We start from the raw sequence: 16,380 nt of genomic DNA on the forward strand, positions 1-16,380 counted from the left end.
AAGGGGGCGAATGTGTGAAGGGGAAAAAAAAAAAAAAACTCAAAATTTTCGTTTCAGATTTATTTAGAAGTCAGACTTGATGTGCGGAGCCCCTGCTTTTTTCACTTTGCATGAGTGCAAGCAAATGTATTCTTTATTTTCTGCACAAAAAAAAAAAAAAATACATTTTTCATTGGCGTATTAATTTTAATGTCCCCTCGGTGGCAGTGGCGGCAGCAGGGCCTGGCTTGATGACCTGTGCTGTTTATGTGACACGGCGCTGCCACGCACCTTTAAAAATTTCATCGCATCAACATCAAACCGCCGATAAAATGTGAAGCAGCGCGGAGGGCCGGCGTTCTTATGAGGGCCTCAGCCCCGGCCCCTCCGACTAATGTTTAAAGTCTTAAGATCGCCCCATGAAATATTCACCGGCTGGAATAATTGAAATATTTATAACATACATTAAAGGCCATTAGCTTCAAAAATAAACACTCTGCGGGCTATTACGCCGTGCCGTGAAGACAATCTTTCCTTTTTTTTTCTTTTTTTTTTCCCCCTTTTTATGTTTGTCTGACATGCGACATGACATCCTGATGTTTTAAGTAGCGGGGCAATACTTCACATGCTTGAGTTTAGTTAACATCAACCACTGTGCAGTTTGGAGCAGCCAGCTCTGGGGCTGCGGCTCTGAGGCCCAGACAGTGAACAGACACTGACAGATGCTTCCGTCTTGTCTGCTCTCATTGCTCACTTGCCTTTTCCCCGGACGTTATTAGTTTATCTAAACAGGCACAGGCTTTACACACGGGGGGGGGGGGGGGCATCATCAGGAGCGGCGGTGGGCCGGCGCTGCCCTATTTTATTTTTTTTGGGGCCGCGTCGGTGTAAAGGAGCGGGAGAACGAAACGCTTTATCGACTCAACTTTGGAAACAAAGCAGAACTTAGTTGCCGGTGATGAAGTGGCAACCGGTAGATTTTATACCTTTATGTTGTTTCGGTCGTCCTACAACCAAGAGCGGACACGAGGCTCGTAAAGGAACAAACTAGAACTGCAGCTCCCTCAAATAGAATCACCGTCCAGATTTATCAAATGTAGGATGATGGGATTCGCTCACTTATTCTATTTTGTTTTATGGGAATGTGCATGTCTTCATTTATAAAAGGGCAGGTTATTGTTTTGTTTTTTTCCTCAAATTAAATTGTTTTTGACTTAATTCTTGGGTGAAGAAGTTTTGCTTTTTTTCTAGTTATTGCTCTACATTGCATATGGCCTCAATATTAACCAAAACTAAAATCTAATCCGATGTGGAAAATATTCCTATTACAAAGGGCGATCATTTCATCATCGGCCCGTGATTGAGTTTCCTGCGGTGCGGCTGCATTAAACACTATTTTCTCTGGAATTGCCCTCAGACGATTTATTGAGCTCAGACTTTGAAACTCAGTTTGGAGATGATCAGCGACGCCGCTGGAAGAAACGAATCACGTGATCGCTGATGTGCGTCGCCGCTCCTGCTGAGCCTTTCCCAACCTTTACCTTCCAGTAATGTAAATTGTATCGACTTGGAACGTTCTGCAAAGTCAAAGGATGCCCAGGAGCGTCAAACACGGCAGATGTGCGGCATTTACATTTAAAACGACCGACGTCCGACCGTCCTCTGAACTGTCGCTGACCTCGATTTGAAGCGTGCGCGTCCCATGCAAAGCCTGAGGAGGTGAGGGGGCGGGGGGAGGCAAAAACACACACACACACACACACTCATCGGCAGGTTTTCCCGCAGCGCCTCCAAAGATACTCTGAAGAAGAAGTGTGAGAGGCTGGCGGTGCGTTCAGGGCCGCTCCTGACGCACCGGCGCTGGGAGCCGCCGCTCTCAACTCATTTTAGTATCTGCACTTCCTGTTGATCCATGAAATGTCTCGTCTCTGGGGACTCCTCATATTTGCTAATGTATTCCCCACAGTGCACCCCCCATACACACTCACACACACTCTCACACACTCCCCCCACCCGTCTCTGTTTATAAATAATACTGCCTGCCGACAAAGAGGAGGGCACCGGCGACGTGTAGGAACAGAGGAGGAGGAGGAGGAGGAAGAGCGGGGGGGAAGGTCCGATGTGCGTGCGGAGGCGTCTCGGGCCGCGTCTCTCTGCTCGTGTTGTCTGGCAGACTCTCACCTGGCCATTAGAATGTCTTGTGTGCATTGTTTCCCCGCTCCGCAGAGACTCGGGAGTCTCGTCCACCCGTCCTTCCATCACAGCTGTCGGCTGCCCGCCGTTATTTCCACTAAAAGCACCACACACACACACACTCTCTCTCTCTCTCTCTCTCTCTCTCTCTCTCGCCCTCGCCCTCCAAGGTCACGCTCGCGTTTGTCCCAGTAAAGGCGGCATACCTTCTTTTATTGATAGACGCCCCGGCGCTTAATAAAGATTTCATTATCTGTGTGTTTTCGTCTTTTGGTTTGAGGCCAACTTTTGTTTGTTTGTTTTTTTGTTTGTTTGTTTGTTTGTTTGTTTGTATTGGACTAAAGATCTCAGATAAAGACGGGAGTGGTGACAACATGCCATTCAATAATACCCAGAATACAGTGCAATTGGACCACAGAGATGAACAGAACAGACGAGTGAGTGCTCGTCGCTGTTCTTTCTAGTGGCGCATCTTGTTCAACTGCACTCCCAAATACCTGAGAAACAAGCCAATGATTTTTTTTTGTTATTATTTAAAAGTGCAAAGGCTACTTTGCATCTGGAGTCCCTGGCAGGTCAGAAGAAATAACATTACAATGACAAAAACAAAAAAAGCTTCCATTTAAAATTAGTGCTGACAGATCTGCTTTCGTTTCAGCCACTTTGTTGTATGTAACTTTAAAAGTGTTAAATGTGTTACAGTCTCTTATTGGAGCTGGAATCTTATTCCAGACCGAAAAATGAAAGAGAACCGTCGGTCATAATCAGGACAGCGAAGAAAAAAAGCTCATTTTGTCAAGTAGATGATTGGCCTCTGAAATTCACACAGACACTTGAGAGTGCCGAGGCCTTGCTGGGCTTCGTCCTCTCACCTGGTTTGAATGTAGTCTCTGCCGCTCTCTCTGTGGCGGTGAAAAGAGCCTCTCAACTCTCTCGCTTCTCGTCGCCGCCATTCGCTGAAACGCCGCCGATTATTTTTGCCACGCCGCTGCCGGATTAGCGCGTGCAAATGCACTCGCATTAAATATAAAATGAGACATTGTTGGAAGATGAGAGAAAGTTTGAAAAATGTATTAAATGTATGAATAATTTTTTGATGAATAATTGACAGCCTCTTTTTTCGTAAATAAATGATGGTGCCGTATTTAACTGCATGCATTCCTGCATTTTTGTTTGTTTTTTTTTATTCTGATATATTTTATATCACCTGATTTAATGTTTTTTGGGTTTGCTTTGGTGTTAAAGAAAATAGTTTTTGCATGTTTTTTTAATGTTTAGTGTTTGTGTGTCTGTGTGTGATTTTTGTTTCGTTTTTGAATTTTTTTTGAAGCAACAGTAAATTGTCAGTATCTCTTTGCTCCACTGTTGCCAAGTCGGGACAGAGACCCACAGCTCCAGCCTCTAAATGACACCACTGTCGACGGGGTTGTTTTTCCAGGTGTTTTCTGGGAGGAGTTTGGGCTCAGACGCCCACCTGGACTGTAGTCTCGGTCCCCGTGGCATCCTGGTTGAGGAAATGAGCAAAAAAAAAAAAAAAAAAAAATGGAGGCGGGTGGGAGGGCGGCTGGCTGGCCGGCTGATCCCTTTTTGTGTTTGTCAGGGCACCTGAGTAAGATTCTGTTTTCTCGACTCTCCCCAGACACACCATCCTGAGAAGCCACTTTTTCCTACCGCAGGAAGCCCAAGAGAACACTATAGGTAGCAGTCTGACAGGCAAACTGAACCCTGGCCTTTTATATCCTGCCAGGTTTGAGAAGTTGGACATCACCCCTAAAAGCGCCCAGAAGATTAAGCCCGTTCTGGAGCGCTGGATGGCCGAGGCTGAAGCCCGCCACCGGTCTGGGATGCAGAACCTGACCGAGTTTATCGGCAGCGAGCCGTCGAAAAAACGCAAGCGGCGGACCTCGTTCACGCCGCAGGCGCTGGAGATCCTCAACGCCCACTTTGAGAAGAACACGCACCCGTCGGGGCAGGAGATGACGGAGATAGCCGAGAAGCTGAACTATGACAGGGAGGTGGTGCGCGTCTGGTTCTGCAACAAGCGGCAGGCGCTGAAGAACACCATCAAGCGGCTGAAGCCGCCCGAGCAGCTGGGGCCGGCCGCCACGCTGGACCCGCTGGCCGTCGACCCGCTGGACGAGCTGCCCAAGTGAAGCGGGCAGGAGAGAGAGGGAGGGCGAGGAAGAGGAGGGCGAGGAAGAGGAGGGAGAGGGCAGCGGCACGAACTCTTGATTCCAGGACTGAAAATGTTTCGCGAGTCGTCGTCGTCGGATGGACAGCGCCTGAGTTTTGCGGAAAAACGAAAAAAAAAACCCTCATGTGTTGTCAGTGTGAGTGAAGAACAGCTGTGTACATGAACCTGGGCGAAACCAAAAAAACTGGATTTAAAAAACGAGAGAGAGAATTATCTGAAAATTATGTTTAAAAAATAAAGAACTAAAGACGGGGGAGGGAGGGGGGGGGGGGTAAAGTGAGGGCGCGCTGTTTCAAAGAGTCTCCGCGGATCCGCTCGGCCTCTCGGTCCCGACCGGATCCGCACCCAAAAAGAATTTCTTTTGTTTGTTTGTTTGTTTGTTTGTTTGTTTCCCGCGAGGAGGAGGAATTTAGTAAAGAGATCATACCAAATCCAAACACTATTTACCAAAGTCTGTTGCATCGGAGTACTGAGAATAATTTTGTAATTTAAATGTGCTCTAAATTTTTACATTTGTACTTGGCAAAAAAAAACAAAAAAAAAACGGAAGCTATACGTGCGTGTTTGTGTGTGAGAGGTTGAGTGTCACTTTGTTTAAACCTTTGTCTCGCCGACCTTTTTTTTTTTCTTTCTTTCTTTGATGTTTGTATGTAAATATATATGAAAAAGAGAGGGGAAAAAATGCTTCGAGTTAAAAAAAAAAAATCACCAGGGTTGTTTTTTATTTATTTTCTTTCTTTGTGAATCGATTGATGGTAACAATGTCCTTTTTTTTTTTCTTTTTCTTTTTTTTTTGCCTCTGAATTTTTTGCGCTTTTCTCGGTCAATGGCGGAACTTTGTACAACTTTTACAGGTATTTATTAACGAGAATCTCATGAGATTGTCTCACTGGACAGACAGACGGACGGACGGGCGGACGGTCGGTCAAAGGACGTGCAGCTTTGTTTTGAGCCACTATGTCATTCTGTTGTTGCCAAAGCCTGATAGCCAAAGAACACATGAACTTCAGCTCAAGGACGGTGGCGGAGATTAGAAGCCCGCGTTCCTTTTTATTTGATTTCATTGACAGAGACCTTTTTCTTTGTCTTCTTCGTTCCTCTTCACTTTTTCTAAAGCGTTTCACTCTGTGTGTCAAGTTTAACAAAAAAAAAAGAGGGGGGGAAAAAAAAACATCATGTCAAACAGCTGCTATTGTGTCACGGCAATATGAGCCCATGTTACTGTTGGATGGATTTTCTTTTTCATATATATAAATATAATATAAATCATTTCTGACCAGTTTCTGTTGGTGCATGCTTTAGTAGAAAAGGAAAAAAAAAGAACATGCAAGGGTTAAATACAGAGGCAGTTCACCAACTGGAGAATTCGTAGTTTGATCATTTAAATAACAGAATGACTTTTATTTTTCAAGGTTGAAGCTTGTCGCCACTGACCAAACTGCTGACCTCACTGCAGCTTTTTTACTGTTTTCATTTTCTGGGGGTCTTGATCCTTCTTTTGACTGTTTGTTTCCAAGTGAAGGTTCATCACTCGTCACTCGTCTGTGTCGTCAATGTAGTTTTCATACATTCTTTCCGCACCAATTGATTTCTGAATTTAAATTTTTTTTTAAAAAAAATGAACCATTTCAGAGACGGACTGAAAGTCCACCGACGCTGCAAACTCTCCCCGAATACACTCTGTTTTCACCAAATCCCTCACAGGAAGAGAAGCGCTGGGAGGAAGAGGAGGGGGGGAGGGGCTGCAGAAGAGGTGAATGTTGAGAATAAGTGTCACATGTCAGAACGAGTGAACTTAATTTGAAGTGAGGCGAAATTTGATGCAATTTATTCAGGATCGCGTGTCTGCTGGATATCTGTCCTTCCATGTCACGCTGGTTATCTCTCCGTCCCTCGTGCATCACTCGCGTCCTTTTCCACTGCCTGTGAAACACACACACACACACACACACACACACACACACACACACACACACTCTCTGTAAATGTTGAAAATACACACAAAAGGAGCTTTAAGGGTCAGTTTTTTATTCCAAGAAAAAGCAAATTTCTTTTGCCGCACAGACTTGAAGTATAATTTTTTTTTTTTACTGTACATATTTAATTGCAAAAAGCAGCTGAACAATTCGACAATTGCCATATTTTTACACTTATTTGTTTTTGTTTATTTGACTTTGCAGCCAACTTTCAGTTCTCAGAGATTCTTTGGCCATGAACCTACGCAGCAGTTTCCAGAGCGCGGCAGGCTCCTGCAGGCCCACGTGTGGGGGGGTGGGGGGTTTGTTTCCGAGGTTTCATAATAAAAGCTGTAACCAAAATGAATTATTATGAATAACAATAAAAAACAAAAATAAAATAAGAAGAAACAGGATGAAAAAAAAAAAAATACGACGACGACAAACAATGCCTTTCGCTCAACTTTTTCGATGCTGGACCAAAGCTCTATCGTTATGCACATTGTACAGAGAAATAGAGTCATGATGTTGACAATCTTTAAGAATTGAGAGTAAAAAAAAAAAAAAGAAATGAATTGAGTAGAAAATGTACAGTAGTTCATCCAAGGTTTACCTCAGAGCTGTGTTTTTATTTTGAGTGCGTCAGCAGCAGCAGGTCAGTAGAGAAGTTTCTGTGTTTGTCACCTTCACACCAGGCCTCCCTTCATCAAGTTGATTAGCTGTTTATTTATTCTGTTTACACTGGGTGCTTTGTTTCTGTGAAGTTCTTCCAGCAGATGACTTCCTGTTCAATTATTTAGTTTTTTTTAATACCTCCTCTTGCTGTCTTACTTCTAATTTATTGTGACATTCATTCACCTTCTGATGTTTTTTTTTTGTTGTTGTTTCTCTTTACTGTTGACCCTCACAGAGAAGAGGAAAAAGAGATTACAAAGATGTTGCTCTTGACCTTGATCCGACCCCACGTGCAAATCCAAGGCTCTTGTGAAATTTTACGAAGCCAAATTAGTCTGATGTTCTTTTCAAGCCGGCCCGAAAAAAAACAAAAAAAACACTTCAAACAACTTTAAAACCAAAGCTGAAGAGATTGTTTTTAATTATTTGTTTTATAGACTGTAATCTTAATCTATAGAGCAATATCTGGTTGGTCAGTGAAGCAGCACTTTTGTGTATTTCCCCTCCGAAAAATCAAAAAGAAAATTTAAAAAAATAAATCCTTCAGATATGTCACGTTGATTTGTACCATAATTAGTAATAAACAATTGTTTGACATGAACTTCTCTCCCTGTTGTGTGTAATGTGTTCCAGGTCAGGTTTGTGCCTGCAACAAAACTTTATGGATGTGTGTGGATTGATGCAATGACGGCCCTGCAAAGGAGCTGCTAGCGGAGACGATGAAAAGAAATCCAGAAACAGGGATGTCAACAATTAATTGGCGATTAAGAATTTAATTGATTCAATTAAATTACTCGCAATTAATTGGATTTCTGTTACACTGGGGTTTGGGTTTTTTTGTTAAGTGCCGTGGTTTATAACCTGTATACCTAGAACAAGCTACTTTTAAACACGTAAGTAAGTAAGAGTTAAATAATGTGTTCCTGACACATTTTTCATTGTGAAATTTAGGTTGTCAGGAAAAATCAACGCTCATCAATGAATCGTTAATCGATCGATAAGGTCAATCGACTAATGATTAATGAATGAATTGATCATTTGCATCCTAACCTCAACAGAGTTAAAACAATGCAGATTTTTTTTTTAAAGGTTTAGACGCCTGAACTCTCAATGGTTCCTCTGGTCACTGAACCAAAGTGGCAGCTATGAATTGTCATCACATGCTCGTGACTGATTATTGATTCATGTCAGTTTCGTTTGATGTGAACGCGCGTCGACATTCAGTGAAAAAAAAAAAACAACTTCAAGATGAATGCATGTATAAAGTTTGACATCAGGGGGAAAAAGAATACGCATAGAGGATTTAAAAAGTGACTGACGGGTCGTCCGACGGTTTGAAACTTCCGCTGGAGGTCAAAGGTCACTTAGCGCCGTGAAGGTGTTTCTCGAAAACGTTCCTCGCGGGTTTTTAAACTGTTAGAAATCCAACCTCTTCACACACACACACACACACACACACACAGAGGTGGACTGGCACATGAAGTGGCTGCTTTGCCACTTGACCTCCGGGCCGTCTGGGTTCAGAGCGTCACGAGCCGCGGCGGCCGGTATGCAATATTTAGCGCCGCGCTCCGACACGGGAAGAGGTCAGTCGACGCGTGTCGGGTTTGTTCCTCATCAAAGCTTCATGCGTTTGCTTCGCCAAATAACAACAAGACAAGTGTAAAAGAAGAGGAAATAAATATATATTTTGGAGAAGAAAAAAAGAAAAAAGAGAGAGTGAGGGAGAAAGCCTTTTGAAAGTAAGCCCAAAAGTTTTCATACGGCTTCCCTGTCCATCCGTGATGCCTTTGAAAAATGGGCCCCGCTGCTGAAAAGAAAGTAGTAAATAAATAAATAATAATAATAAAAAGCACAGACAACATAAATTATTAACATTAGACTGAAAACTGATGTTCGAGATGCTTTTTCGTCTTCCTCGCAGTGCCCCCCTCCCCTCCCCCGCACCCCCCACCCCCACCCCCCTTCATCTCAAACACTGAGCACATCTCTGAGTGCTGATGGCTGAGGTGCTGCACGCCGCTCGCCTCCGCTATTTGATGTTCTTTTGTTGTCTATTTTCATTGTCTTGCCCATTAACAATGTAATTGTGCAGATGCAGCGCCTGACCCATATCTGTGTTCTCAAACTGTTTGTATTCCGCCTGCTGATAAAAAAAAACAAAAAAAAACAATGTTAAAAAAACAAAAAAAAAAGTTTTCTTTCCGCTGTTCCACCCCCCCCCCTTGCGTCTCCGGCAGTTGAAAGGGATCCCCGGCGCAAGATTACAGAGTAAAATGTCAGTTTTTGGGAGGCTGTTATCACTCAGTATGGGGTGCGACTCTGAAACACGTCAAGCGCAAAAAAGTTCTGCTGCCACTTTTTGTACATATTTTAATAGAGTGAGGAGAAAAAGGGAAGAGTGGAAGTGAGCAGCCGATCCTAGAAGCTCTCTGGCGTCTGAGTACATTTGAAGACTTCTCTTCGCTGATAATTAATAATTACATTAGAGGTCAAACTTGCTGTGTTTTTGTAAGGCTTTGATTTTTTTTCAGGCTTATTGGAACGCTGTCAGGAAGCCCCTTCAAATCATTTTCGCTGCTGTGTTTTGTTTTGTTTTTGGCTAGATTAAACACAAAGACGTCAGACAGGTGCGTTAGGAATAAAGTCATACTTGAGAATCATGTGCGCATGCAGCTAAAACTCAAATATACATCAGTCAGTGCATCTTTTTCCAAGATCTTAAACTTTGCACCATCAAACTTTATTTATAAAGCCGTTTTCATACCATTAAAATGCAACTCTGACTGCTTTACGACAGCTATAAAGAGAGAATAAGAGCATAAATCATCCCCAATATGACCCGGGGACGAAGAGGTCAGAGGTCAACTAACTGCCGGTCTTCTTTTTCTTTGCGCACAAGCCTCCGGCCCTCTGACAAAAACTTGTTGAAAAACTGCAGCCCTCCGCGTCCGCGTTGGAGTGAGAAAATACAATGACAAGTCAGCGGCCCGAATGGATTATGTTCCAATATCGGCGCCGACACAGACCGAGCAGGAGAGGCGTCGGTGCTCGCTGGATGCAGATGGTTTGAAATTGCTGCCTTTGTTTCCCATCATGAGGCTCCACCTCCGCCGGCCGATGTTCCCACTAAATGAACTGTCTGCACGTCCCTCAATCCCGCCGCCGCCGCCGTCTTGTTTTCACTTCCTACCTCAAGGTTGAGATGTTGCCACACCGACAGTGAAGCCGCTCGCCAAACCCCCCCCCCCCCCCCCCAACACCCCCAAAACGCCCACTTTGGCTGCTGCTCCGCACACCCCGCTGCCTCTGGGGGTGCAATTACCGAACGCTCACATGCGATGGAGCCTGGTCATGCATATGATCCCCTCTGCTTTCACCCTCGTTCCTCCACCGGCTGTTGTTGTTGTTGTTGTTTCTACCCATTTTGTTCCCCGTCCAGCAGCATTATTAGCGGTGACACGCTGTGAGGTATCTGCAGCTCGGACGAGTTAATCGCCCGGCGCTTTATACCGAGACACCTGTCCGACTCGACTCCGGGCAGCTGATTGCATCGGCGCGCAGACAGTCCTTCAGTTCATCGCTGCTGTAGGATTAATCTCGTAAAGACGGAACAACGTGCAGTCTCGGTCTGGCCTGTGGGAGGCAGCGGTGTGCGGCAAGGCACCTTGTCCGATCAAATCACTCTAAATTTTAGATGTGACAATAATCCAGACCATATTTACCAACCACACATGACTATATTAGCAGTCATTTCACACTAAAGGCCAATTCTATATGCTGAAAACAAAGACTGCCCCCCCCCCCTCAAAAAAAACCTAAAAAACACCTGCCCTCAACTTTAGTTTTTTTTCACTATTTTTTCCCCGACCTCACTCAAGAATGTTTTGGCAAAAGTTGCACTAACGTGCGACTCTGGAGTCCGTTGGACACCGTTGCAGCACTCCAGCGATCCATGCACACAGACTGCGTATTGTGGCAGCATGTAAAAGAGGAATGCAATCAACAACACTTTAATTAAAAGCATGGTGCGCCGCTGAGCGCTTTGAGGACAATGAATGGAAGACGAGGACACGTGTGAAAAAAAGAATATTTTTCTCGAGCTGTGAATTAGTCGACGGTTTCAACCGTTTGTTTGATTGTTTAACCAGTGGCCCTAAATTCTGCAAGAAATGCAGAGGAAGAAAGGCAAACATTTCCGGTTGCTTTCTTTTTAACCTTCTGCGTGACTCATATGAGTGCGTGTGTGAAATGTAAAGAGTGTAACAGGCTCACGCTGTAAAGTTTGGCGTGAATAAAGAGAAGTGTAGGTGCCTCTTTATGTGTGTGACATCTTCCCTCTGCGCCGTTATCGCTTTTCAAGGTGACGACTTCACTCACTGCATTTCACACATTCCACACGCACGCACACAAACATGCACGCACGCACGCACACACACACACACACACACACACACACACACACACACACAGATATACATAAACATCACGGTACAAGTGTTTGTAATTCCTCGTTTAACAGAAAAATGCTGCATTTGTCCCAGAAATGAATGTGACTTTCAGTAGTTTCCCTTCCTGTCAGGTAGTTTGCAAAACAGAGCATGTGAAACAAAGCAAAACAGAACACACACACACACACACACACACACACACACACACACACACACACACACACATACATACACACACACAGACAGAGAAAAAAAAAAAAAAAAAAAAAAAAACTAAACACCCTCTTGGCAAAAGTGCAACTCTCCTCCATGTGCAGGTCGTCGCGGCTTCGAGGGCCGGAGGAAAATAACGGGCGGCCCTTCCCTCCATCATCCCCTCATCCGGCTGACCTCTGCATCGTAGTGTATGGTGTACTTACAGCACACGTGATTGCATATCTGAAGGCGAGGAGCGAGAGAGGGAGAGAGAGAGAGACTGAGAGGAGATATGGACGGTGGAGAAGTGACACGGCCGGGCACATCTCACCTCTCTTATTAGCAGGAAGCCTGCACCCACCCCATTCATTTTTATTTATTTATTTTCTCTCCTCTTCTCTACTGTGAGGTGGTGGTGCTGGGTGGAGGAGGGTGGGGGGGTGGGGGGGGGGGGGTAGGGTTGGGGTGGGGGGGAGCAGGATGCATCTGTGGAAAATGGCCACGGAGAAGAAATCACAGTTGAGAATCACTCAAAGACAGCAAGATGTCAACAGGCACATAATGATAGCTGATGGCCCCAGAGCACTCTCTCTCCCCCCCTGCCTCCCTCCTCTCTCAACCCCCCACCACCACCCCCACCCCCATCTCTCCCCTCTCAGCCTCACCTGCCCAAGTTGCACCATAGTGGAAAACATAATTAGGGGGTAAAAACAAGAGAGACGGAAGCTTTATCCCTCTGTTTTCTGTAAGCAATGCTCTTTGTTCTGTACATCTGGGAGTCCCCCCCCCCCCCCCGCCCTCACACCCCACACCCCCCACTTCCCAGTCTCTCTTTCACCCCATGGAGGAAGAAGAGGAGGAGGAGGAAGGAGGAGGAGGAGGTGGTGGAGAGCTCCCTCTGCGAGATGCCAAGGTGCTCCTGGTCCATTGTGCTGCTGGCTGTCAGGTTAAATTAGGGAGTACAGGCTCCGTGAGTGTAAAAAAATCAATACTTGATGGAAGATTGCTCCCCGGAAAATCTGTTTTGATTCCAGGATTAATTCTTGACCAAAGGCTGCAGCAAAATGACATGCCATTAGCCCCCAAAATGAACACATTCTACAGTGGAAATTGGATGGAAATGTGTCAGGTGATTGGCCCCGGCCGCGCTTGTTTTTTGACTCTTTGGGTAAAAAAAAGAAGAAGAGGTGGTAGTGGTGGTGGGTGGGGGGTGTGGCCGCCCGTGAGAGAGGCTTCACCCCCACCACCACCACCACCACCTTCCATTTCCAGGGCAGAGACAACTCCACCGTGGCCTCAGAGTGAGTGGTCTCAAGGCCATTGTTGTCCGGCGGCTGCAAATGCCTCCCAACCCAGTGAGAGGCACTCGGCCGCCGCCGTCCCCTCATCTCCTGTGTTTTCCACAGAGCCCCGAGAAGGACCAAGAACACCAGGCCCTGGAAAAGAAATCAAAAATAATTCAACACATCAACATGTTGTTGTTTTTTTTCCTCACTGCTTTTAACTTGCATGTATCCTGACAACGATGAATGACATTTGCCTTGATTGGAAACTTGAACAGGGAGCCAAGGAGGCAAGTGATGAAAAATGTGATGATTTCTGACTCGCTGACAGCCTGTTTCTGACCGGCACGCTCAACTGCTACCTTCATTTTCTTGGATAGTAGTTACACTTTAAAAAAAAAAAAAAAAAAAAAAAGTGACGAGAGAGTCTGTATCAAAAACTGTAAGCTGCATTATGCCTTCATGACAATGCCAACAATCAAAACTTTGCTTGTTTGCATTTCTTTGTATCTCTGGAGCTTTACAATAAAGTTGCAGACCAAAAGGACTCAAGAGACGACGATGATGATGATGATGATGATGTAGATGATGATGATGATGATGATGATCTCCCCCCATCCCCGCCCCCCACTGTGCCGGTGACCGAGGACGTTTGAAGCTGTTAGTTTCACCACGATCCCATAGCTCCCCCTGCAGGTAAGCATAATGCAACCTTAAAGAATAGGACTTTTTAAAAAACAACAACAACAACAACAACAACAACACTTTTGTCAACTGTTGCCATTAAAAGTTAACTTAAACATATTTTGTGAGTTAATGTATATTCTTGAATGTGCTATGCCTACACTTCACGTATTAGTTAACGCACGTTATTTATTTATTTATTCATTTATTTATTTATTTTTAAGATGATAACACTGAAATGATAATATGCATATATATACATTTCTATGAGTGTGACATATTTGAAGGGTAGGCCCACATAGAAATTTAAAATATATGATAAAAACGTACTTCTAAAAAGTATATCTTGTCGTACACAGCTTAATCCACTAGATGGCGACAAAGCCACTAATTTAAATATGCGCCATTTAAAACCACCCTTTTTAAGATGAGGGTTAGAAAAAAATGGGTTAAAATGATTGTGTGTTAGCAGTCAAGTGGAATCAGTGTAACTCATAATTTGTCATCAATTGAACAAATTAATTTGGTTAGTTTCGGAGGGTCGGTAATTCGTGTGCCCACTGCAGACGGGGGTAGTGCGCTTATCACTGTTTACCACCCACCATTTAGGCGAAAAAGAAGAAGAGAGGGAACAGGGAATGTCGCGTTATTGTGACGTACAGACAAAAATAGTAAGGGATAAACTTAAACTATTTTTTTTCCTTTCCTACAAATATAGTCCCTCTTGTGGAATATGTTTTGGTCTATTAAAAATAAAGATTAAAAAAAGTAGCTAATTTTAACGGAATATGATAGCATTTAGCATAGACATCGGCGTGTTAGGGAAGTGACGCCATCAGGAAGTAGGCGGAGTTAGCCTAAAACCTCGAAGGCTGCCCTGATACACGCTGATAAACAGTTAAAACGACGGTGGCCAAGTCACGTCCATTAAAGCGACTTAACAACATTGTGTTTTTCTGATTTGGCCTCATCGTAGATTAACGATGTCTTGGGTAAAACGTGTTTCGCACGGTGAAGAAGATGTTTTTGACGAGTACGCGGACGACACCAGTTTGCTTAGTCGAGAATGGGCGTCCAACATGAAGAAGCGAATCAGGGTAAACACACAGTTGAGTCTCCTCTCTTTATCTCACTGGTCACATGGATGTAGCTTTTATTGAGTGAAAGTTTCGCCACCCTGAAAAGCGGAGTTTGCCTCTGTCTTGGTGTTGTGAGCAGGATGGTTATGTGGATGGAGTGGATGCCGGTGAGGATGCTTCTCTTCAGGCGGGCTTCAAGTTCGGCTACAGGGAAGGAGCCGCACAGACTGCCACTGTAGGTCGTCTCAGAGGAATCGTCAGGTAATTCCCAATAAACACACACACACACACACACACACACTGAAAGGGAAGGCTTTGCCCCTGTGGTGTTGTCTAGTTTATTCTAGTGGCTATACTCAGCTGCTTCAAAACAACACAAAAAAGAACCACCATCATGCTCAGTCATTCATTAAGTATCCAGCATCCACATATAAGTGAGATTATGAAAGACTGATTATGTATTGTAAGCAACACAAACATGCTGGACTTTACTTTATTCTTTTCACAAGACAGTTTTTTAAATAAAGAAAAAACATAATCATTAACACATAAAGTTTCAGCAATCAAGTGCAAAAAGTGGTGCAAACACTCAAATGAAAGTTCTAAAGTGGCACTAAAGCAATGGTTAACAGATCAAGAAGAAAAGAAAACTTGCCATAACTTTATTTCTTTAAAATAGAGAAGTATGTTTTGTGTACAACAAGAGCCCATTTAATTTTCAGCAAATATTTTATGTCTTGTGATCCAATGCTGACGCTAATTTACATTTATCATTATTTGATTTTTTTTTTTTTTTATATATATAATTGTCATTCATTTAATTGTACAGTTGTTGTGTGTTATAACTTCCTACAAACGGAATTCCTCTTTTGTCTTTCAAAAAAAATGTGTTGCATTTGTCTCTTTTATTGTACAGAAACATCATGAGACTCTTTTGTCCCGTTTACCACTAAAGACTTCTCTGTCCTAGTCATTCCTCTGAGCCTTTGTTTGTGACACTGTGGCCTCTTTGTTTTTTATAGTGCTATATTTTGCTGGTGCCAGAGCCATCATCCGGAAAACCCTGTCCTAGCTTCTATGAAGGGCCTTCTGCACCGGATTTCCCTGTATGAAGACACAATCATGGAGGGCATTAAGCATGTTCTGGAGAATCCTCCGCCCAGTGTGACCTCTGTGTCTGAGAGCATCGAGGATCTGGACGTAAACCAGTCAAATTCAGATTGCTGTGGAGGTGGGTGCCAAGAAAAATCCTGCTGCAAGGGAGAAGAAAAAATGGACCAAGACTGTCCCAAACAGCAGCAAAGCAACTCGAGTGAAAGCCTGAATGACCTCCTGCAGAGCGTCAAGGACCTTGTTTCAGAACTAGGACTGCCAGATGAACTGTTAGGTCACATACAGGAAGTGAAGATCAAGGAGGCGAACTGATGCAATTGAGGACTTGTGGCAAGCAATAACAACAATAAAAAAACATTTTTTTATCTAAGGCAAATGATCTTCACGTATACTCAGATGTCAATAGTGGAATATTTAATTTTATTACCAGTACTTTCAATCAAGGTTTCAAGAATATTTTAGAAAATAAAAATGGATATTGCTGCTGTTTGCATTTCTGTCTGTTTATTTTTGTGTAATAAAGATAATCTTTTTCCTCATATTTGTAAATGATGACAAGCATGAAAACATTTTTTTATT

General features: G+C 43.8%; 2 protein-coding genes across 3 annotated transcripts in view; both read left to right on the forward strand.

Moving 5' to 3' along the window:
* pou6f2 (POU class 6 homeobox 2) overlaps window positions 1-5,100 on the forward strand; it is a 64,017-nt gene extending 58,917 nt beyond the window's left edge. For both annotated transcript variants that reach the window (XM_076047435.1, XM_076047437.1), the window contains exon 12: window positions 3,812-5,100. In XM_076047435.1, coding sequence (XP_075903550.1) covers window positions 3,812-4,325 — 514 coding nt within the window. In that variant the 3' untranslated portion in view covers window positions 4,326-5,100. The remainder of the gene's footprint in view (window positions 1-3,811) is intronic.
* A 9,333-nt stretch (window positions 5,101-14,433) lies between these two features.
* Window positions 14,434-16,353, forward strand: otulina (OTU deubiquitinase with linear linkage specificity a). The gene is made up of 3 exons (XM_076047427.1): window positions 14,434-14,706; window positions 14,828-14,949; window positions 15,711-16,353. The coding sequence occupies exons 1-3, from the start codon at window positions 14,593-14,595 to the stop codon at window positions 16,111-16,113; spliced, it is 639 nt and encodes a 212-aa protein (XP_075903542.1). The 5' UTR covers window positions 14,434-14,592; the 3' UTR covers window positions 16,114-16,353.
* The last annotated feature ends 27 nt before the right edge of the window (window positions 16,354-16,380 follow it).

This window comes from Nelusetta ayraudi, unplaced genomic scaffold, assembly GCF_046127955.1.
Source record: "Nelusetta ayraudi isolate G7.1 ecotype Tasmania unplaced genomic scaffold, CSIRO-AGI_Nayr_v1 ptg000094l, whole genome shotgun sequence".
Taxonomy (NCBI): Eukaryota; Metazoa; Chordata; class Actinopteri; order Tetraodontiformes; family Monacanthidae; genus Nelusetta; species Nelusetta ayraudi.

Coding starts and splice junctions, on each gene's coding strand:
- otulina (XM_076047427.1), top strand. CDS start 14,593: ATGTCTTGGGTAAAACGTGTTTCGCACGGTGAAGAAGATGTTTTTGAC. Junction 14,707..14,827: donor ACATGAAGAAGCGAATCAGG/GTAAACACACAG, acceptor TGTTGTGAGCAG/GATGGTTATGTGGATGGAGT. Junction 14,950..15,710: donor CGTCTCAGAGGAATCGTCAG/GTAATTCCCAAT, acceptor TGTTTTTTATAG/TGCTATATTTTGCTGGTGCC.